Source organism: Homalodisca vitripennis, chromosome 8 (assembly GCF_021130785.1).
Source record: "Homalodisca vitripennis isolate AUS2020 chromosome 8, UT_GWSS_2.1, whole genome shotgun sequence".
Taxonomy (NCBI): Eukaryota; Metazoa; Arthropoda; class Insecta; order Hemiptera; family Cicadellidae; genus Homalodisca; species Homalodisca vitripennis.
The window spans coordinates 22,872,365-22,898,066 of record NC_060214.1 but is presented as its reverse complement, the minus strand read 5'-3'; the positions used below and the strand labels follow the sequence as shown (position 1 = coordinate 22,898,066).

The following is a 25,702-nucleotide window of genomic DNA, read 5'->3' as shown; positions in this document are numbered from 1 at the left end:
CCCGCGGCGGAGGCAACTTTCATACCTTCTCACAAACTCGGCTGATTTTCAACTCGACTTTCTAAAACAAAATACGAGAATTATAATAAATAATAAAGCAATATACTGGCAACTGATATTTTTGAAAAGGATTTTTTCTATTTTATATATATATATATATATATATATATATATATATATATATAGGCAATAAATTTAATTTCGATTATGGTACGTCACATTTAGCAATTTGGCTGAGCATCAGCGAAATTTTTAAATTTGTATTATGGTTGAACATAACGGCAACGAGAAAGCAACAGAATAAATTGTGTACATTCATATGAGATTTCATCATGTGATACATTTATTCATAGAGTCAAAATTTATAGTAGACTGAAATCAATGTTAAACGTCGGTGACAATATTTAACTTCAGTACATTCCTACGTCGCTAGCTTTAATTTTATACCTTATTTGAGCACTGCTATAACACCTGACTTGCTGAACAAACGCGTGAATTTACCATGTGCCAAGTTACCTCGAGAAAGGTTTTATCTGTAAATTTTTTAATTTGCTTGACACTTCATATCTGCTTATACAAGAACCAGTCTATGATTGTGCACGTCCAACCATGGAGTTGGCTGAGCATTATTAACACGTTCACGACGACGTGTACCCCACCTGGTACACGCGATCTTTCACAACTGCCGCCGTGAACCAATCTGGTACACATCGGGCTTTTGTGAAGTGCGTCGTGCGCCAGATGGGGTACACGTTGTTATGCATTTTATTATTGCAAATTTATTTTTTGCCTGTCTTGGTGGTTTATAACTTGTAATCTCGTACTTAAATAAATCCCTCAGACTATTATTGTGTACCCTGTCAGGCGCACGATTGCTTACTTTGTAAGGTAAATTTTCTTATTTACTCCTTGGGGCATACGGTGAAAAATTAAATTAAAATACATTGATTTTGTTCAAAATTGCGAAGCCTACATACCTTTCTCGTTATACTTAGATGGTTTACGTAAAAAACTCATTGCAGTTTTTTGCCATTGTTATTGAAAATTCACTTAGCATGTTAACACAGCTCCTCTTTTTCTTTTGATTTTAAGCATTTGTTTTATTTTTGATTGTACGTATCTGTAAATAGAACATTTAGAGAATGAATGATCTGTTTAGATTCGAAATCTTGCATGCAACCTTTAGCGAAGCATGTTACACTACACGCACCTTGTATAATAGTATAGAATAGACAACAGCTGATGTAAAATAAGTTTATTTTTTCTACGCATTCGAGACTTAATATTATTAGTTAGTTAATATAGGAATCTTAGTATTATTCCTGAAGATGGGTTTTGGAAACTTTAAATATTAGCACAAAAACGTTTATAACTGTATCTGTTCTGTTTGAAATTTAACTTCATTCCAAAAGTATACATAGGCCTATATATAAACAAGTAATCTCAATTTTTGGTCCAATATATTATTACTTTGTTATAATTAACTAGAAGTGCTTATACAAGCGCATATAAATACACATGAAATAATAGCCACTCGCAATTAAGCTTAACCTCTAATAAGAATCTATGAACACTGAAAAATTACTAGATAACTTTTATCCGTAATATGTGCTTACTTCAGTTTTAAAAATTTAGTAGTACTCCATCGAAATAAGTACTATCACTAAGAAAGCTACCGACTTCGACTACAGAAGCTGTGGAATCCTTGCTTCATGAAAAGTCTATAGGTCCGATAGTGTTTAAGATAAAGTGCAAACAGAAAAATAAAAATTGTCAATCCCCTTTGCTCACACAGAACCAATTCATCTGAATATTTCCATTTTAAATGACATTCATCCTTTGCAGTGAAAGATTTACTTACCTATAACACAAACTCCATAGCTCAGTTGGATTAAACGAATTAAAAATCACTTAGCGAAATACCCCGGGTTAAACTTGCAATATAACTAGATGGGAGATTATCAATGTGAGTAGAAAGAGAATGGGACGTGCGAATGGAAACGTGTTTGTATAAAACCAATACATACTTCACACGGCTCCATTTGCAATGGTTAATGCAGAAACTATAGAACATGAGCTAGAATGTCGAACGTTAGCCGTGCTAGAAAACTGAGTTTTAAACTGATCAAAATGAGTGTTTTTGTTAAACGGTAACATTTAATATTGAAGTATTCATGGATAATCACATTTTTATTGGGTGTTAATGGTTTATTTGAATTTTTCTAGAACGTTATAGGTTTATTGTCAATAACATCAAAGTGTCAATATAAAGTGCACCGTTTGTCTTCATGGATATCAACCAAAGCTGAGCATTTGCCAAGTTAGAAAAATATAAGTATTTTTATGTAATTTAGGAATACTATTCAAGATGTTCTTTTTCTCCACCGTTTGATAAATTTTTAAATGAACTGTGCCAATCTATTGCAGAGAGTGAGCTTCAGGGTATAAGTTGTGACTCATTCCTGGGAGCTTTCCTTCAGGACTTTGGTCTTCACTTCCAATGCAGCCAACAGTACAATGCTGAGAATTCAACCGACACCAACAGCGTCATGGGTAGATTGGAAATATTTAGTAAGAAAACATGAGACATGTGGAAGGAAGACAGTTGGGCAGATTCTAAACCTAAACATCGTGTTATGTTTATTTTGATCTTTAAGTTCATTTGTTTTGTTGCATTCGCTTCGGTATAAGTTAATTTCCTTCATATAGCACAAGGTATGCTGTAAACTGTAATCTACTGTAAATTAATCCTAAATATAGCTCTAGTTGCTTAGTTTTAGATGTGTATGTACAGTCGTTATTTAGTGTGTTACTGTTTTATGTTATTTTTTAACTGTTATTTATACAGAGTTTAAATTAAGTCCTGATACGCCTGGATATATTCCAAACGGATTGAGATATCAATGTGCAATCTTCGCCATAGTTATTAAAATCCTTTTTTAGATGTTTTGGAGCATAAAAGAATTGTTATCCCCTTTTCAATGGGGATAAAAGGGGGTAAATACATATTTAAATTGCAACTCATATGTTGAGTTATGACATTTAAAACTTATATTCAATAGGAACACAATACGCGAAGAAAAACCCTGTGGCGTTTCTAGCAACAGATATGGCCAAATAACTCCTTTAATAACACCTAGTTAGTTTCTGAAACCTCTTACCAAATCCAAGCACACAAAGATTAGCTACTATGTAAAGGAATAAGCTGCGCACCTCTCACCTGCTTCAGTGCAATAAGTGTTTTACCTCCAGCAGTTTGGTAGTGAACTAGCCTTGTGTAAAAAGCTGAGACAGCATTAGAAATTGACTCTCGAGGAATTAATTGAGCCGTTTCTAAAATTGTTTCTTATAAGCTTCAGACGTCTATTGGCTTCGTTTGGTGGACAAACTTTTTGTTGTGACCTCAGAAGTCTCAATGAACAAACAATATATATATATATATATATATATATATATATATATATACTTTATATATATATATATATACTTTATATATATATATATATATATAAAGCAAGCATTGTGGTAATTGTCGTTTAGATTATTATTTTTTTAATTATTTGGCCATAACTTTTGCTAGTAACGTCGCGTCATAGAGATGTTTTATTGGATTCTATTGAATTGACATGTCACAAGATAGGGGAAACAATTTCAAATTGTTCTCCACATGAAAAGGGGATGAAAATGTTTAAAAATCCACAAAAGGATTTTAATAGCTATAGTGAAGGTCGTAAATTGATATCTCAATACGTTTGCTATATGTCCAATATGTGTATATGTGCAGAACTTAATATACACATGTACGTTATGATCACAAGAATAAATTATGTACAATAAACGTTAAAATAATAAAAAATAAACAGTATTAAGAAAAACGATAGCTGATGTAATTTTTTTTAATACTTCTTCTTCTATTCGGTAAATTTTTACTCTGTTAATGAGTTAATATTAAAAGGAGAAACGTCTTCAATTGCATTAACAACCCACACGTCGGAACAGTAATCCATGTTTAGCAGTAACAGACAACTGGAGGCTTTAGGCGGCTCAATTAAGACTCAGCTGCTTTATTAAATAAGAAACAACTCTTGTCTAACTTGGAACAACTCGGTCTTTCTTTTTTCACCCACAAACGTCTTGCAACATTGCCCTCGCATTCGCGCGTACAGTTTAATATTAATATAAGAATTAACTTTTTAAAATCTTCAGATTAAAAATACCACATTACTTCTGCTGTACATTAAGGCCACAGAGTGATAGAGGATTAGCTTTTTGTAAAGTGACTTGCTGGTTTTCAGTATGTTTTGTTTGTTTGGTGTAAAGTTTCAAACTTAATTAAAAACTGTTTTATCACATTGAAATTGTATAATATTGTTGACTCAGCTTACATTTTAATTGAATGTATTAATTAGTTGAATGATCTTTCCAGTTGAAGAAATATTGCTGGAATATATCGAATGTATATCCAATATAGGACGCTTGCTAAGTGATAGAATTTTATAAGAAAATTGATAGTTTGTTTTTGTCAAATTGAAATTTTTGTTTCATTATTGAAGAAAATATTGATAGTTCACAGTCACGTCACAATGCATAAGTCTAACAATTTTACTCAATCCCTTTTGCAATCCCTTTGTTAAATTATAGACAGAACGTATTTTATTGCGAGACAAGGACATACGTATTCATTGGTAAAATTGAAAATAACACTTAATTCTCCATCATTCATTGATAATTAATTGTTTAACAGCAATCTTAAATATAAGAAAATGCGAAATAATCGGGTAAAATATTGAATTTAATAGGAACTAAAGTAAACTGTTTATAGATATATTAAATTATAGTAGTAACTTGAAACTTTGTTATTTACATTTTGGTGATCAACTTCAAAATTCCTACCAGAACATGGTATATTGAAATCCATTTGAAAGTAGGAAGTATGAATGAACCTTAACACATTTATACTGAATATAAAAAAGCTGTAAAAAGAGGAAATAGTCCTAAAATTGTATTGTAAGATTCTTGAGAGCAGTTAATAACGTAGAAAACTACTAACTCGTTATTTTATTGTGTGAGCAATAGAGTATGTACCATCCCAATTAGATTTTAAGCAATATTTTATCACAATTCCATAAAAGCTGGCAGAAACCATTATAGAACAAGGCAAAAGGGTGAGGCAGTTTAATCAGAAAATAGAGTTTTGTTAAGTCTCAGATAACGGTAATTCCCTCTCAAGTTCTCACAGAGGATTTCAAAGAAGATTAAAGTTAAGAGCTGTTGATGTCTTAGCTGCAAGACATGCTTTCACTCGCAACACCCTACAGAGAACCTGACAAGTTTGGAACTTTTCAAGCATATCAATGACCTGATAAGATACTTTCGTGTGTACAGGATTACCACAGCATGTTTCTTGAATGTAAAAATCCTGCAGATTGGGCAACAGACCACCTCACAGTACAAGCCTGCTTCAAACCGACAAAAAGTAAATGTTGCAAGTTTTCAATTACTTTAACTGTATTACTGAATAGAATAAGTATTTTTAACTGAGTAGCACGTACATATAGGTCTAACATAAATGTATTATCATGCAAATAATAATTTGAAATGCTACGTACATTAGTGGTTTTTTAAAAACCTATAAATTTAATATCACAAAGATAATAATAAAAATCAGATAATTCTAAACTTACTAATATATTACGGTAAGGGTCTAAATTCTTTAATGATTGAAGATTATTGAAGCGTGATGTTACTAATATTACATAGATTCATTACTACAAGATTGAATTAGTGATATCATTAAAGCACTAAAATTGTGTAATTAGACCAGCACTACTCGAGTACGTTGAAGATAACATCGAGACACTAGTGTTGTAATGAGACCATTACTACACTAGTGCTTTAATGATACAATTAAGACATAGTGTTGTAATGAAGGTCATTACGTCACTGATTATAGAGGATGATTTGACATGTTAAGTTACAATAACTACTAAATAAGATTAAGAATACTAAATTTTAGTTTGCGTATGTATATATATATATATATATATATATATATATATATATATATTTAGTGATTTAAAACAATACAATAATTGTGGTATCAAATGGTTATTCTAAACGATGTACCAGTTTTAATTATCTGATTTACAATTTATATTATTGCTTATAGAATTAATAAATTGTATTTTAAAATTTGTAAATGAGAATAAAATACGGAATTTGTGTAATCCTAAAACACACAAATGAAGTTTCCAAAGTTTTGAATTTTTAAGTGCAACAATATGAAACAGAACTCAGCCCATATCTTACTGACCGCAACTAAAAGCAAGTTTGTTTCATAATAAAAGTTTCAGCAGTCTGGGGGCAGAGTTTGGCTAACTTCATCAAACTTGCCCTCTGCCTCGTGTCTATAGATTTACATTGGTCGTGTTTTACAATAACCGCACTCTGGAACTTAATGCTGAATAAAGAAAGCTTCCGATCTGGTAAACACGGTTGTTTTACTTAACCATTTTAAGTTACAAAACAGAAAAAGGATCAGAGCCTTAAAGTCTCTAAAACTGGATAAGAAATACCAACAGAACATAAAAAATCAAAACCCTATTAAAATTTTCAGAAAATAGTTAAAGAGTGAAAAAAGTATTAAATTTGTAAGAAAAAAACAAGTATTATGGCACTTTTATGATTTTGATATAGTTAGTAACTAGATGAAATTTATGTTATATGATTTTATCAACTGAAAACTTGACTGTCAAAAAGCGTTTGTTTAAGTAATTAAGCTTAATATTTGTTATCATTTCATTTTATGTCGAGTAAAGCCTTTATAAAATTTAATGATACACGCTTTAAGGAATATTTACTGAGATTTTATAAAAATGCGCAGTTTATAGAAAAATGCCATCGAAAGGAGTTTTTACTTCCCCGATGAAGAATTATTTTTTTTACTTCTTTATTCATGAAGTTTGCAAATTTGTAACTGCGCAGACAATAAAGATGCGTCATCAAAGGTTGAGAGAATATCCTTGATTTGCAATTCAAATGATATACGCGCCTGTGTTGAGATATCATTTTATGGTCGCAAGACTTTTATTTTATGTTAGAACCTTTTCTCAAAGATTGTCTCCAGAGGTTAAACATTATTTTAATAACTTATACTAGTAATATATCAATATTTTATTTACTTATAACGGTAGATCTCAGTATCTTAGTCCCTTCTTCGAATTTTACTACGCAGTGAGCGTGACCTGGTTTACTTCAAGAAAATCTTCAGTAGAATACATACTTTATATATTAATGAGTATTAGTAGCGTTAATAAAATACTAAAATTAAATTTAGTTTTGTACGTTTATTTATAAACAAAGATCCTAAGCGTTTAAATAGAGTGCGGAATAGATCAGATTCTAATATAACTGTATAAATGTCTACAATAAATAGCTGAAAAATCTTAAAGGCATAGGAAGTGAAAGGGTACATATTTATTAGACTTATAACATATTAGTATAGGATATCTTAACATTCATGGAATAAAAACACTTAATTTTATCTTTAGAAATGGTATTTTAAGGGATGTGATCAAAATTCTCTTTTAATATTGAAAAACTTTACCGGAAATAACATGCACCCCTTTAACACTTTCAACCCAGGCTTTTATGTTAGTCTGCAACAAGGGTAATAATATCCGGACCACAAATCTTGAATTGGGGCTAGGGTATAAATATTGCACTAGTCAAGTATTGCTATTTAAACAGGGTGAGTAAATGTTCAGAGTTATAATAAAAGTAGCAGTTACCCGCGATTTCGCATGCAATTTAGTAGGCACTGCAAGTGATTGAGTACTTCTGTTTCCAGTGAATTATATCTTCACAACTGATATGGGTTTTATAACAGCCTTTAAACTTATAATAAAAGATAGATAGTGTCTTTTTATTTTATAAAACCAAAACTGACCAAGCACAGCATACTTAATAACACACAGTTCACATTATATTTTACTGAAACTTTTAAATTTCTTATCTAATTAACTCTTTGCTCAACAGCGATTTCAGTACGAATAGAAAATAAGAAGTATTGTTACTAAGCAGCTTACTCTACGCCTTAAAGACTATAAATGTAAACTAATAGAAAGCAGCGGTAAAATTAATTAAACATATGGTTGTGCTGTCATAAAGCAATGTTTACACAGAGATAACAGTTAAGTTTAACAGGCTACTTTAATTAGTAATAATTTGTTTACTGTACTGTGTTTACTGTACATTTTACTGTATTTTGTTTACTGTAATATGTAACTTAAGAGACTAGCAACTCCACCACTTCTCATAATACCCCTAACAGCCTATACAGTCTATATAGTCTAATAGTTAAACATAAATGCCGCAATTATTCCACTTGTTTTGGTGTCGACAATAGCAGCACTGTGAAGGCGTAGCTTTGTCTGAACTTACGCCTTTGTGAAGTGTCTCTGTAAGTTTTCCTTTGAAATATCAAGTTGAGCGTCCTCTACAGTAGAATAAAATGTTTGTATTCGAGTGTTAAATTAACTTTGCCAACAAGTAAATCGTTTTGCATTCTTTTCACGTTCTGCGCTGTACTAGAGAAGATTATAATATAAAACTTATTTTTAGTATGTAAAAGTAGGAATTAAGAGTTACAATTAAAAATTATAAACTTTAACTACCCAAAATAGAATACTTCAAAATATATACTTGTATGTATATATATATATATATATATATATATATATATATATATATATATGAGGATGAAAAAAACAAAAGTTTGATATTAGGTCAGATATTTGTAGCGGAGTCGGGGTTATCTAGTCATCAAACAAAATAAAAAACTGTTAAATTCGAGGTTATGTAATTTTTACAATATTTATGTATATAAAATATCCCTACCAGGTTATTCAAAGAAAGTAAAACTCAAATGTGGCTGTCATCTATAAATCTTAATCTGAAGATGCGTTAGACGTTTAATTTACACAACACTGATGGAACGTTGGAATATAATCGTAACAGTTTTAAATATTTACAAACTCCACCATCTTAAAACATAAAAATTGACAAAAATCATTATAAGCATACCTGTATAAATTTGTTTGTAAGAACGTAAACTTGATTTATTTTAGATTAAATCAGAAATTATATTTTTAAACATAATATTCACTTATAAAGATTCAATTCTATCATTGTAAAACTTTTAAACCGCCATATATTGTAATATTAAGAGCTATCAAAAAATTAGCAAGAACAAACTTTGTTAAATTAAAAATTAACAAAATAGTAAATTTTGATTTTATATGATTTTTATGTACAAATAAATTCTAACTGCTTTAAAATAACAATTTAAGTTTGTGAGAAACTAAAAACATTATCTTTCTTTCCATCTCTCTTTAAAAATAAAATATAACATTTAAAATATTAATTTGAAAAATTTACTAACTAAATACTTATATATTATTTAGGATCAAGTTATTTTTAAAATATACTATGCTACTAAAGATTTCAATAACTTAAACTAAGTTACTTAACTTACTCTCAGTAATTAAACAACGTATAATGTTTTACAGCTATAATCACATTGCATTTCATTTTTAAGAAAAAGTTAAATTAATTAAATGTTCCTCTTATTGTTGCTCTGCCATGTTATGCAGAGAATTCTTTAAAATAATTAGAAGAAATAGTACTTATTCTTTGTATGCTTGAAGTGCATTATATTCAGACCACCATAATTTGAAAAAATAATTTACAATCTTACAGTAAATTGTAATTTATTAGTTCCAATAAAACATTATTAGAATTATAAAAATATCCCTTTTATAAATTTAATGAATATTATTATAATAATAAGCAATAGGTAGGGAATTGAATAATGAAATGGGTGGTAATATTGTCTAGAAGCCTGCCCTTTGGTCCACCTAAAGATAAAATTGGATGACAAACTTTAATTATTTCTATGTGTGGATTATACGAGAATACACTACTTTGCTAATACACGGATGTTTATCCAGATGTAATATATTGTCAGTATAAAGTCTGTACGTGTGGCGAGCGGCGAGTTTGCAGGTTTTAGCACGGGTTGGCCAGCTGAGCTAATGTGGCGTGTAGTGACTGATCAACATGAAACAGCTGATCAGTTGGCACTCAAGTAGAAGAGAAGGTTCAGCGCCGGCGACCACAAACTGAGACCAACCCCTCGCAACCCCTTCCGGACAGGAGCGTTTAGGGGAGATAAAGCAAATAAAATATAAGGGGAAGTTTTATTTTTACCCTTTCTAAAAACTTTTTCAATTAGTCATTTTACATTAGTAGTTCTTTTAGTTCCTGGGAAGATCGCTTACAGGAACAGGATGTTCTGCGGTTACTCCTGGAGGAGCTACGCTTGATTTTCGCATGATGCTATAATAGTGTTAATCTTTGAACTTTCCCGTAAACGTCACACCTGCGTACAATAAATAATCTCAGAATAAAAGTACATCTAAACAATTTTTGTAGAATTCCAATTATCTTGAGAAATTCATATGAAACATTTCGGACGTGATGATAGCTACGGAGGGAGGCAATAATTATTTCTCACAATTTATGATTTGAAAGAATGAATCGGGTAATATCAATAATTAAACAAATAATGATTAAAATATCGACAAAAGTAACGGTATTGAAAAAAGTTGTAATTTTCTGATACACCTGCAACTTGACGAAGTTTAAAAGATTAATCGACACTGTAAAACAATTTTGGAGTAACTTATAATAATTATTCAAATTATAGTAAGATTTAGTATAATGTTTGAGTGTTGTTTTTGTGTAGTATAATACTAGATAGATTCAGAAGTGCACTGTTAACCAAAAGGCAAATTAATTGTAGACTTAAAATGACTTTTGTAAGGAGGTAACAGAGCAGCAATATTTTATAGTATTTTATAAGTTTAGTAAATATCAGTTTTTGTAAGTTCCAAAAGGTATAACGCAACGTTTCGAGGATTGCAATCTATCCCCTTCGTCAGGTGGGGGGAGGTATTAATACATACAAAAATAAAGAATAGAAGGGAGAAAGAAGGAAAAGGAAAGGGTTCCAAAATACCCGAAAGCTGCTTGAAGTCCAATCCAGGAGTAGTCACTGCACAGGATGCAAGTCCCGAGCACAAGTCACAAGTACGAGGATAACAATCCCACATCACACTGGCACAGGCTACAGTGGGATACTAACAAGAAAATCCAAATCGGTTCTTTCTTGCGCACCACGTTGTGTCATCTGAAAGAATAGAACAAGAAGGCGATGGCCAGGAGGGGGAAAGTGTAAAGATGGTGTGATTCTCGTACTCCTGACTTGTGCTCGGGATTTGCATCCTGTGCAGTGACATCGCCTGGATTGAACTCCCAGCAGATTTTCGGGTATGTTTGAACCCTTTTCTTTTGCTTCATTCTTCCTTGTTCTTTATGTTTGTATGTATTAATACTTCCCGTCACCTGACTAAGAGGATAGATTACAATCCCCGAAACTTCGTGTTATATATTCGCAAGCAATGATAATTGGTAACACGAGAGTGATAAGCCGAGTTAATCTTGACACCTCACCGAAACTTAAACTTAACATTTGTGGACTTAATTACCAAAACAAACTGAAAAGTCTCGGGACTCACTATGAACACAAATCTCAAATGGACTGACCAAGTTGCGATAACGTGCAGAAGAGTCTCTGCTGGCATGCACAGTTTGAAGCGGTTTGCCTTTTACCTGCCATTCAATGTTAATTATATGCTTATTAAGACTCTTATAACCACACTTTGACTTCTGTGACGTCGTGATGAATGACATGACCGCTGAGCAATCGGACAGACTCCAGCGTGCTCAGAACTACTGTATTAGATTTATTTTTAATCTAAGACGTAATGAGCATGTTACACAATATTTTCAGCAATTGTCACACATGAAACTTCATCAACTACGTAAATTCCACATACTTTCTATTCTACATTTAATAATCAAAACCAAATATTCTATAGATCTGTCCGATCGTTTCAACTACATATATAGCTGAATATGAACGACCTACAAGAAGGGGAGCCACATTACTATGAATTCCAATTCGATGATTATTAATTTTTAATAGGTCCTTTACTGTTGAAGCTGGTCGTCTTTGGAACGCTCTCCCCGATGATATTAGCTGTATTGAGGAAAACACGCTACGGGGCGGGGGTTAGGATTTGCTGCTGGGGACCCTGTGGGGGTGACGGGTGGTGCTGCTGGTTATGTGGTTGGAGGGTGTGTTAGAGTGATTGAATGTGTCTTCTTCTTGTTCTTTATTTTGAGTTTTTCTTGTATTTATTACAATATATAGTATATATATATATATATATATATATATATATATATATATATATAATATTTACAAAGCTATATAAAACAATTATTTCCTTTTTAATGATATAGAAAGTGTTTAAAACGAAAAAGGCCCAGTTTTCCAAAAAGTTACGCTGAAAAGTCATGTGAATATTTCCACAAAATGTGTTTATACATACAATGGGCCATTTCTGCAATAGATGCTTTCTCTTTTCTTCCAAAAACTATATTCCTTCTTGGCAGGCACCTCGGAAATAGTTTCAATTAGTGGGAATATTTCCTTTTTATTTTAGAATCCCCCAAAAGTCCTATTGCTTAATGTTGAATTTCTAGGACATATCACACGTCTTAACTTTTAACTTAATTATTATTCCTTTGCTTAAAGTTTGTTTTCTTCTACCGCCAGAATTTTGGATGGAACAATCCTATTCTCCGGAAGTTTGCCTTCATGTTACAAGAAATCAGACAAATTCCCTAATACATACCTGTAAAAAGAATCATACCAGTGTCTTGACATGCGTAAGTCAGTAATGACAACAAACGTGTTGTGTGTCATCTTTAACACACGCACTTTATCAAAATAAAATGCTAGTTATTTAACACTGGAAAGGGATTCACCTGAGGAAGAGATCAGAATGAAAATCGCGAAACGTGGTTTTACCAACTCTTGTAACACTTAACGATTGATGGAACGTGTCCGGAAATTCCAGTCTCAAATATTGGAATGGACAAGTTTACCATATAACGTACGCTGAAACACACACCTACGCTAAACAAAAGCAATTTCCATTCCTAAAAAGAGAGCCGTATCGTATACAACTCCTACTCTCGTGTTTTTAACAATGGACATGAAAAGAAATCTTGCTTGAGGCGCAAAGTCAGTACATTGCACGCTGTGCTCCTCAGGCTTCCTTGTAAACAACTTCAAGTGTACAATCAATATTTACACATGTTGAGTACGGTTTAAAAGTCTATTTAAAGTACCGCTCTTTACAATAAGGGCACTAGTTCTGATTTATCACTCAATTTTTAACTCGATAAAGTTTAATGAGGGATTATGATGCAGAGATGCTTCTAGAGCATTCCGGAACTTAAGCTTTAATCATCTTATTTCTCAGTTGAGCAATGAATTTGGTTATTTGAAGCTCAATAAATTAAATTGTTCATAGAAACATATATCTTTGTCCAATTCGATATCAATAGTATTTTCCTTTTTGTATCTAAACAATTTTTAAGCTCAATCTTTAAATCATACATTTTAAACTTATATATCATACTCAATAATAATTGGCTCAATAGTCTATTATTCATATTGTGTATATCAGTAACTATTAAAGACTTGCTTTTTTCCAGGTGAAATTATAAAAGTTGAATTTAATAATGAAAATGTATGAATAAATGTATCAGTTATAATAAGTTTTATTTACAAACCAATAAATATAAAATATAATAATATTCAACCGTTGCTTTAGATACTTGTTGCAATACTTTGTATAATGCACTTGATTTGTTGTCTTTGTAAAGATAAAAGACTTCAAATAACTATTCTTTGTAAAAATAAACAGGGGTTTACCTTTTAGTTGTAAAGAAATAACAAGAAATAAACACTAAAAGGTCCGTTGTAATTATAAAATAATAGTTTATAGTATAAAAATTATATTTATACAATTTTTAAGACTACAGAAAAATGTAATATTTTGTGGAATCAGGATTGGCAGAAATGTTTATCAGACTCGCTTTGTTCTTTGTGATGCCTAGTATAATATCACATTAAAGGTATAATTAAAAGATCAACAGTTATTTCAGTGTAACATCTCTATTACTTTTAGAACTCAACGGAGGAGAACCAAAATATATACTCGTAATATTCCTATTCCTTGTTCCGTACCAATATGGTTGGCCACTAACTACCATGAATTTATTTCAATATGGTGGCCACTAACTACCATGCATTTATTTGTATGCCTTCATACGCCAACCACCCGTGAAATTAACGATTATCAGGACCTTCCTGTGAGGGGCAGGCTACTTAGTATTTCATGAATCATAAAGTGATCCTTGCTGGATTAATGGTACGGAACAGACCATGGCTTTGGTACGTAAACTCGTAATCTGCAATTCTATAATTACAAATTTGTAGAAATGAAATATTCTTTTTACATTAAAAAAGAATGAAGTTTTTATAATAATGTAACTTTTTGCTTTCTTACTATATAAAGTACTAGGGAAGAATGTATTGTTGTAGTGAAATGTTTATTACTAATCGTGTTGACCATTCTTTTTAAGGTATCATAACAACGAAAATGTCTTATTAACAGATACATTGTCGAATGGTTGCCAGATTATGTTGTAATATTTTTAAATTAATGACCATTAAGTGGAATGCGATTAAAACCACTAACGTATCTATCCAATTTTGATTTAATGAAATTCAGATTTTTCAGTTTTTATGATTTTTAAGTCAAGTAATCCTTGATTTTTGCACTAACATTGAAATGTAGTAAATAAACATTTGCGTATCATATTCAGGAACACTATGTACAAAGTTTGCATATAAAAGCATTCGCAATGAAATTTGTAGTCGAGTAAAGTTAATAAAATCTCTCACATGGTATTCGAACAATTTATGTGAAAAGTTAAGAAATATAAATTTTTATTCTCAAGGAAAACGCAATTGTCGAAGCCATGATAGAGAGAAAATATTACTGGGATTTAACTTTCATCACATTGTATACAAGTTTAATTTGTAAGAAGAGGCTTCTTTAGATTTAAATGACAAGATTTAAAAATATGGCGTTTTGTAAAAAATATTGTATGTTTATCCGAGCAAGAATTTTTTCATTTATATTCTAGTTACATGTATATATATATATATATATATATATATATATATATATATAGCTTTGGAAGGGTAGGTGGTTTTGGGCTCTAGGGATCATGTTCGATGGAGTTACGTAAAATTTGTTTCCTCATAGAGTGTTACCCAAAATTAGGGCAATTGCAAAAGGCCGATTTCGTATAAAAATCTACCTAAAATTGCTTTATTACTGTCATGGGTTTGATTTTGTAAAGACACAAATACATAGTGCTGTAGATTGGGTAGCTCTAAAAGAATTTAAAATTAATGATTTCACAGATTATTGCCGTTGGGGACACGATTGGCCACAAGTTGAAGGGAAATAATCAGTTCGACATTGCTAAATTATTCACTAGCCGTTTGGTCAAACCTTCCATTAGTCTAGCATTGGGGAGTCGTGTATTACCCATAGTGTGCCATAGAGAGAGAAATCAGAGAGAAAGAGAGCTTCAGATGGATACGTGATTACATTAATAAGCTTGATCTGTGTGTCTGTAATTACCAAGTCTAGTCCGTGAGAATCATACGACTTGTTGATCACTACATTAACAAGTTAATTTGAATTTGATATCAATTTAGGTAGAAGGTAAGCAATTTGTAATAGTTAATATAATTATGATTGATCACAAATATATTAAATTACTTCGTACTTTTGTTTAAGAAGAGTTCCAAATTTTTAGAAATACTATAACTACATCAAATCAACCTTATCATATAAGAATTGTAAATAGAAACGCTTTTGTTTATTTATAATAAAATTTTATTACATAATGCATTAATTTTAAATATTTAATATTTCCTCGGCATTAGCAGGATCATTAATTTTATTAAAATTAATGTCAATTTCCATTATCATGCGTTATCAAAGATGTGTTATCTTCACCGCCGTCCCCCCCCCCACAGTGAACACCCCTGAAAAAATGTTTGATTAAGTGAATAACTTTTTTTAATCATTGGCTTATTGTACTCGCTAGGGTACTTAAATAAACCTTACCAACAGTGGTGGGGGGGGGGGTTCAGAACAAAGTTTGTATTGGAATTTTTCAGATAATGCGATCTATTTTCAATAGGACTATATTTTTAAAAGAATCGATATTTTTCCTGAAAACAGAAATAAGAAGATATTTTTTGCAAATTCCAGGAGAAGTGGAAATATTTGAATCAGAATTAAGGTGACTCATAATCATGCCCAAAGAAAAACAGTTGAAAATAAAAAGACGATATGTAATATTTACAGTACAAACGAATATAAAAGATTATTGATATAGTTCTAATTACAATGAACTTCATTTCTACAGATTGTATTTAGAGACACGTACATTTATTGAATGGAGTGATTATAAATGTGTTTTCTTAACTCATGTATCATTAAAACATGACACTCTAAGCTAAAACTTGTCCGAATAATGTTAAAATTCTCTTAAACCGTTTCATTTGGGTCTGGTTACATTATTATTCAATTTTCAACTCCAGTATTTGATCGTGAAGACATCAATTCTTAATTTGCCTTCAGAGAAGATTTAAAGAGCTGCGATTTAAAATTCCCAAACAAAAACTATATGCAAAAACAAACAGGTGAAGGTGAGTCATATACAATGTTTATTCATGAAGTTTTTTTTATTTTTGCTTATTCCAAAAAGTTATTTAATGTGTGTATTCCTTTATTTAGTTTTTAAACTCTACAGTTAATGTAGCTTTATATAGTGAGTGAGCCAATCTAATCGTAGTAGACAGTCAGGATGATGTATCTAAGTAGACAAGAGTACATACTATATAAGGAGTTAACAAGTTATTGTTCTAGCTATTTTACCTATTCTTGATTAATGCTATTGGAGGAACACTGAATTACATGTATTCTATCGTTAGTAATTCAGCTTTTAACTTTAATTTAATTTCAAAAACATAATACCATCAACTCATTATGTTTTTTAAAACCCCTTTAATTATTTTTTATACCTAAAATTAGTATTTCAAAACAGTAAAATATTACTTTTGAGTGAGAGATAAAACAGAAAATCTATATCGATAAACGATTTAAAGGATTAATTGACATGCTGAGGCACGATGAAGCATTGGAATAATAAAAAGTAATAAACGGAAAAATATTTATTTCATATTTGGATATTTAAAATATTTTTACACACAGTCAATAATTTTTATTCATTAAAAATACTGTTTCTGGAAAATGTAATAAAACTGGAGATCTTATATGTTCATGAGTGTTGAAAGGAAAATTAAAAGGTATTTATACTTAAAATAATATAAATGTAGTACCTAAATACATATAATAATATTAGATTTTAAATATTTAATAAAGTAAATGTTAATAAAAGTCTTCATACACAATCTTCATAAAAGTATGTTTGTACATAATATAGGCTAAAATGCTTGTAAGTGTATGAAAATATAACCTGCTAGACAAGAAAACTGCGACAGTCATTTTATAAAAGTTTGTTCCCTCAGGTAAACCCACATCCAACTTTGATGCATTTTCAACACGTTGTTAAAAGTTTCCTCACAACTGTTATAACAAACTAGTCCTAGTCATACACAGTCTACTGCCCTCCCTCATCGTATTTGTATTCTATTCTGTCTTCCTGAAATTTGGAGATGTTGTAATGCACAGTTTTGTTAAAAAATATAGCGTTTTCTTTTAAACATATTGTTTGGTTAAACATCAATGAATCTGTATAACTTGTTATTAAATACACTATCAAGAGTCTTTTTGGTAAGAATTATTAAGACGTTTTAGCTTATAACTTATAGAATATACTATGGAGAACACTATGCGGCTTTTTCAATTCTCTATTAAAAAACCCCTTTACGGACCCATAAGATAAATGCATTGAATGAAAGAACCCATGAGAAAGCTTTAATGCAAAAATGTACAAATCCTTTGATTTGAAATTTTAAAAATTAATTAAATATGCTTTGATATACAGATGGAACTAGCGAAAAAATATTGTTTTAAACAAAAAGATTTTATCTTACCAAACCATCAATTCTAATCATGACATATGAGTGATAAATTAAGGTCACCAGATGTTTGGTGTACGTGAAAAAATGTAACAAAAGTTTGTTATTATGATTTTAATCATACAAATGTATTATAAAAGTAATGAAAATAGCTACTGAAAGTGTGTTACAACACTTCATAAAAAATTACAATTATAAGTCTAAATACAAATGGATGCAATAAAAGGAATGTTCTTATCCTTTGCTGGACGGTCCAGGGATGCAGCGGCCTTTGGAACATAAGTAACCTGGCGGACAGTGGATGACGTCACAAGTAGGTGGAGGTCTACAAGAGGGGACTGGAGGACATGGAGGTCGCCTACAGGAGCTCTCCACAAGGTAACACTCTTGCCCTGGAGGACATTCGAAGTCCTGGCAGGTGGCTCTAGTGACGCAGCGTCCATTTATACATACTCTACCGTAGGTGCAAGGAGAAGAAGGACTGCACGCTCTAGGTCTGCAGGATGGTATTGGAAAACAGGGGGCTTTAACACACACGACCTCCTCGAGGTAACACTCTTCTCCAGGAGGACACTCATACCCTCTGCAAGTCGGTGCAAGGGATACCAAACCGGGCACATCCTTTAGAGACCACCCTAGACCGAGTTCGCCATCCACGCTGACTTTATTTACCTCCTCAACACATTTACCGTCCTGGCAGATGTAGCGTTGCTTGCAGCTCACTGTAGCACACTTGTCAATGGGTCTGCAGGAAGGAACTCTGCAAGGAGGTTCTGTACAAGGAACGTCTTCTAGATGACACTCTTGACCATATGGACATTGGTAGTCGTAGCAAGGATCTAAAATGCATTTTCTGTCTACGCATGTGTATCCTGCAATACAGTTAATCGTTGCACACGTCAATTCCTGTACACAAGTGGGTATGCCGTCCAAAATAATACACTCCTTCTGCTTTCCACAGTCAATACCGTCACAAGTCTGTCTCTCCTCCTCTGGACAACTGCTACTGTTGTTTGTAGGGGTGCAGGTAGGAATAGGGCAACAGGGAGGTACGAAACACTGGACAACCTCGAGAATACACTCTTGGCCTTCTGGACACACCACTCCTTCACACGTGGATGACTGAAAGAAGAAAATGATAATCCTATAAACTTCTGTGCATATATAGTGTGTATATGCTATTTACATACCTTATTTCATATCAAAACTTATATGGATAATAAATGGCAATATATTTTAAAAACTTAACTTAAAAGGAAGTTGCACTTTAAATTTAATGTCATAAATAAGTGAAATGTAAAGTGTTTCGAGTTTTACGGGTTTCAATTTTAATTAAATAATTGTAAAATTAATGTAGCAATACGAACATTGTAATGTCATCTCAACTTCAAATATTATGCGATGTGTATTATAAAGGTCCTGACAGATCCTCCCTATGTTTTCTGTCTGTCCGTATATCCGTCAAGAGATTGTAGAGACTCAGAACCTTTTGCGTGGAATTTTTGGCCCAAGGTTTTTGATTTTTTAGTCAAATGTTTTAAACACAGTTCTTTCGTTTGTCTCACCGTTCGTGGGATGTCTTTTGATAAAAAGGTTCTTTAGTCTTAATACCGGCCTTTTATACTCTTGTCAAAATGCATACAATCAAATGGACACCCACCCTCTGCGATCGGTCCGGGCTGGGCTTAGCCGGGCGGGTCACAGAGGGCGGGTGCCCTTTTGATTGCGTGTATTTCGACTTCACAAAAAGGCCGGGCCGGTCGCAGTGGGCGCCGTGCTTAACTGTGCGATAACGTTTTCGTAACGTTCTCTCAGGTTCTCCGCTACTCGTTGTATTGGTTTATGGTTTCTAGGAATTTAAATAATTATATAACATTAAAATAAAGATTTATCAGTTGCTGACTTACACAGGGTCTGCACGTGGGTTCACCATTCAACAAATAACACTCCTCCCCGTCTTTACAGTCATTAAAATCACAGGTCTTTTCCTTGGCGCATCCTCCATCCTCCGTGGGTTCCTGAAAGGAGTAAAATCATGCTTGGTTAATAATGTGAATAAAATTGGATTTAACACTAAACCTTGTGGAATACCTTATTTTAGGGTCGAAAGATCAAATGGCAGTTTTTCCGTCTGTGCGATAACTCTTTCGTAACGTCCTGTTAGGTTCTCCGATACTCTGTTCTATTGGTTTATGATTGCTCTGGATTTAAATAATTATATACCATTAAAATAATATCCTTTGCTGACTTACAAAGGGTCTGCACGTGGGTTCACCATTCAACAAATAACACTCCTCCCCGTCTTTACAGTCATTAAAATCACAGGTCTTTTCCTTAGCGCATCCTCCATCCTCAGTGGGTTCCTGAAAGGGGTAAAAACATGCTTGGTTAATAATGTGAATAAAAGTGTGTCTATCTCTAAACCTTGTGTAAGACCTAATTTATATTAAAATTACACGCTAATCAGATGTCACCCACATTCATTTCAAACGCTTAGATTTGAGTGTCACTAATGAATATTGTATAAAAATGATTAATTTTAATACTAATGCTATAGAATTTGAAGTGCATTATATTTATAAATAGAAAAATTTACACTGAATATACATTTTAAATAGTGTTAAAGGAAAATTATATTTGTAACAATTAATTAGCATTGAGAAACTAAAATATAAGTTTTTGAAGTGAAATGTTTATGAATATTTTGAGAGACTAGTTCCTATTAAAACGCAGATTTAAACTTTCCGTCAGATGACTGGCGCACCCTTCTAAGAGTCGGGTATCTTCAACAATGTAAAACCTCATAAACATCGTAGAATTAATACGCATCGAAGCATTTTTTTAAAATTTTTTCGATATTTGCATGGGTTGTTAAAACAAACTTTTTGTATTTTAAGTTTTACCTACTCAAAAAGTATACACTTAACAAACAAAACCTAAGAATTCTTTTGATTTGTATTAATTCCACCTTTACAATCAAACGTCCCTAATAACGTTACAATAAAAATAAAGGTACGAAATTGCGTGAAATGTAACATCGTTACTATAGGAGAAGCTCAAGGGCATTTCGGTTTAGTCGGCTATTTAATCCTCAGAATTCGGTATAAATCAATGCGAAAGAATCCAAGTATAAATGTCTCTGTTGTTATACAAATAACCTATAAAATATTATATTATGAAAAAATGTCTTGGTACATCTTTAATGCAGATGTGGCGGAATTTGATTCACTAATGATATGAAAATAAGTAGTTGTGTACTGTTAAAATACTGATTTTGCCTTTTCTAACTTAAAGTTTATATTAATTTTTGATAGAATTACTAGTACTGGAAGTACTTATTTAATTAAATAAGTATTCATAAGTACTCATTTTAAATTAGTATATTCCTTTCAAATTTTAGATTATTTATTAACTAAATTTACTCAGGTGTTCCATACTCTGGCCTTGTATGGTTTATTTTAGAGATTAAATCTTTTCATTTTTCACTTATTAATGAAATGTTTTTATTAATGTCAATTCACTAACTAAGTTTTTTGGGTATTATTGGTAGTGCAGACTGATGAACTCGTTTCCCCACACACAGGCTGATGCCAATGTGGGGATAATTTCCTATAAAGATATTTTTAATGTATTTTATTTACTCTGTATATAAATTTTAGAAATCAATCAATCAATCAATTTAAGGACCTCCTATGTAAAGTAAATATAAAGTAAAGTAAATGATGTATTATATATCATTAGGACTAAGAAGCCCTCTCTAACAGTTAACCTGAGGACCAACGGCTTAAAGGTAACTTCCGAACCACCACCAACAGTCGGGCTGCTTGCAAGGACAGGATCGCTCAGCGGTCACCCATCCAAGCAGCAGCCACGCTCGACGTTGCTGGATTCTGTTATCTCGCGATAACCGCTGTACCCGCTGCACTGCGCTACTGTAAAATGTTCTCACATTGCAGAATGTTGTTAATCTGTAACCACGGAGAGCCTATACTGATAACAATATTTACAAGCTCCTTATCAGGAAAAGTTAACAAACAAGTAAGTGGAAGTAATGTAATATAGAGGTATGCATCATTAGTAACACAACCTTGTGAATCCGATTGTAGTGAATCTTAGTGACTGGTTTTTAACGTTTTAGTTTTAGATTGATCTACTAATTTAAAATTTTAAATTATGTAGTTTTAAGTGATTAGACAAAAGCCACTCAGAAAAGTTTCTTTACCTATTATAATGTAGGATTAACCCACGGTTCTTATGGCTTAAGTCCTAATCTACGGAGAAAACTAATACCTTAATGTATGAAATCTGAGAGAACTGACATACTAATCAATACATCTAATGCTAATGTTTTGATATTCTAAAATAAATAAGCAGTTTAGAATAATTGAATTTTTATTACATATTAAAATAATGCAAAATACTTATTGCAATTTTTTAATACGTTTGAATGATGCCCTTACCAATCAGAACCATACCTTAAATAATCCTTTCTTAATATAAAATAGTTTACACAATCTGGGGTGGTGAGAATTAATTATACAAGGCGTGTGAAACGGATATGCTTTTAAATAAAACAATGTTTTTCTAATAGTCTATTGTCTATAGTCTGCATTGCCAACTAAATGTTTTCCTGTTCAGCAAGTTTATGTTTTTTTTAAAATTTTAAGTGTTTTTATTTAAGGATTGAGAAATATGAGACTATCAATTTACTGTACAATACAAGAAACACACGGCGTAGAATTTTATAGCTTGCCAAAAGTGAACAAAGAAATATCCAGACGATCCTTGTCTTACGGTGATCCAAAATGTTTTAATAGTCTGCCAAATGAAGTTAAATTGCGTTACCCTTTAAAATTATTTTGTAAACAATTTAAATCTTGGATGTTTAACACACTTTATCTTAGCTATTTGTATGAATTGGTATGTTCATAGTTGTACAATGGTAAATAATGTGATGAAGTGTAAAATTTTTATAAACTTCTTTTGCAATTCGACATAGATAATTTTTTTGGTTATGACTAATATTAATTAATATTGAAGTTGCTTTATATAACTGTAACAGGATTCCTAGTGAAGTATTATTTGTTTATCAGACTGTCTATGGCACTATAGACTTGTGTGTTGATACGGTCGATATTGCAGATAGTATTTATATAATTAATATATTAGTATTGTGCTATTTTTAGTATTGTTTGTACGTAATGTATAGTGTATAGACAGGCACCACGGAGAGCGGTGCTGATAACAGTTCTGTGTGGCTCAATTAATAGTTTTGTTAACTATGTATTTTATATTATATTAGGTAACCACACTAATAGATAAATTATTAGCTTTAATTCCTAACAGCTTCAAATGTAACAAAATGTGTTTTATTGTTAAGGAATGAACAAATTTTACTATTGTTATTATTATTAATTTCGGTTTGCATAGCGTCTGTCTGTATTTTTATAGAAAAATCATAACTCAGAAACTATCTTATTATTATATAACATTCTGGTAAAGGAAAAATTATATTGTTAATAGTTTCAAAACTATAGCATTCAAAAAAATGTGAAGCGACATTTTATTTAAACCGAAGGGAAGAGAAAATATTATCAAGGATCACAAAATGTAGCTTGTAAAAAAAGAATATTTTGTTCTACCTTATTTGTTATAATAACGATAATAATACTTTATTGCATTATATTAGCAACAAACATTGTATCACAATCGTCAACAGATTTCTCAACTCAATAGATATACCTCTCAATGAGGTTTCAACACACATGCATATTTAGCCACATATATTTAAAACACAGTCGCACTTCAGATCCAGCACTTAAAATATCCCAGCGGCTCATCAAGAATGCATCAACAGAGTAAAACTCATTGATATGATTTAATGATAAACAGCAAAATAATTACATGTTTACTAAGCTCGTGCAACCCACTACGGCCAATAAGTATAGAGATATACATTGTGCGAGAATAATATTAACTTATTTATTCCATTTATATCATCCATTCATAGGAAATATTGTATTTCGATATTTGTCGATTTACAGTCCAAATTTTCTGTTCGCCATGTTATGAAATTTTGATTTGCATTTTTAAAAGTTTGCCATTTTGTAACTTTTAATGATACTTTTAGTCTTTTACTAGAAAATAAGATCTTAAAAAAGACAAAAAAATGCAAACTACAAAGTCTGACCTAAAACTTTTTTGATTTTTGATTTATTATTAAGAATTGGGACAGACAGACGCTACACGGAGCGAAATACAATAGTCCATCGAGTTAGTAGAGGAGCTTTTTTTCATTTTTCATATGCAACCATTTCTCGAAATATTTCCCAAAAACATTTTGGACGTCTTGTATATGGTGTTAATTTTATTACTGTAATTTTTTTAAACTAGTTTAAATTCTTTTAATGCTCCTTTCCAAGCGCACACAACAAAAGCTTTCAAACAATTTCACAAAAAGCAATTTCAAAAAACCCAAGTTTGGAATTTACAGCTATTTAGTTTTACTTTAAAATCTACGGTAATATTTAATATGTCTTTTTGTAAGAAAATGTTTAGTTTTGTTTAGTGTTGTTTTCTCGAATGGTTCCACCAAGGTGATAAAACCTCATATTTAACGTGGGATCCGAACCTTAGAGACATGGAACTGACCTTCACTGCCACAGCCTGCTGTATCACACACAATACTAACAAAAGTAACACGCGTGTACTGACGCACATCGCTACCACTGGTACACCGCACAGTAACTACAGTCCATACTGTACTATCTCTACAGAGTGTGCAGTAAATCATTAGTTCGTTGCCAACGAAGTTATTCTATTCTATTCTTTTCCTTATTCTTTTCACACCAACAAAGTCATGTTATTCTAGATTTACAGGAACTCTGCATCGGCAATTAACTAAGTATTTTTCAAATACAAACTCTTACTACTTACCTCACGTGCTTTTTATAAATATCACTAAAAAGTTGCCGAATTGTTTAAAATGAAATTTCTACAATTATTTTTAGAAGTAAAGTTAGCCAGTGGTTATCATTGTCTATTGAGCATGCAGAGACAGTACTGTCTACGAACTACGGGCGGACTGCCTGTACAGCCACCCTTTCTTCCCTTCATCATACGTTATCACTACGACTGTCCCTTTTTAATCTGCTGCGATTCAGTTATCCATGTTGCTTATATGTCATATCGTAAACTATTTTTAAACTAATACAATTTCACGCTTTACCATCCATAAATTAATTTACACAGTTTTTACCTAATTCATTACATTTTCAATGTACGAATGTTATATTTTCAGTCCGTTATTAATTTAAGCAACAGCAACTAGAGTCTGTGCACAGGTATCACAGACCATGTAGGCTCATTTGACAACGCTTTCTTCATGGTGCTTCTTCTTCTTTGTTTCAAGCTGATTTTCTAATTTCAAAAATTGTTTGCAACTAAAAAGTGTATTGGTTAATATTGCTATACATATATTTCGGAAATAAACTAATCCATCCATTCGTTCAAGTTTTCAGTTTGGATAAC

The 25,702-nt window shown here is 31.7% G+C and overlaps 1 protein-coding gene across 1 annotated transcript; it reads right to left on the bottom strand.

Moving 5' to 3' along the window:
• Positions 1-18,406: 18,406 nt before the first annotated feature.
• LOC124368057 (keratin-associated protein 16-1-like) lies at positions 18,407-24,892 on the bottom strand. The gene is made up of 4 exons (XM_046825331.1): positions 24,824-24,892; positions 20,425-20,535; positions 20,080-20,190; positions 18,407-19,294 (listed from the first exon to the last, which is right to left on the bottom strand). Exons 1-4 carry the CDS (start codon positions 24,890-24,892, stop codon positions 18,407-18,409), a joined length of 1,179 nt encoding a protein of 392 aa, XP_046681287.1.
• Between the last annotated feature and the right edge of the window lie 810 nt (positions 24,893-25,702).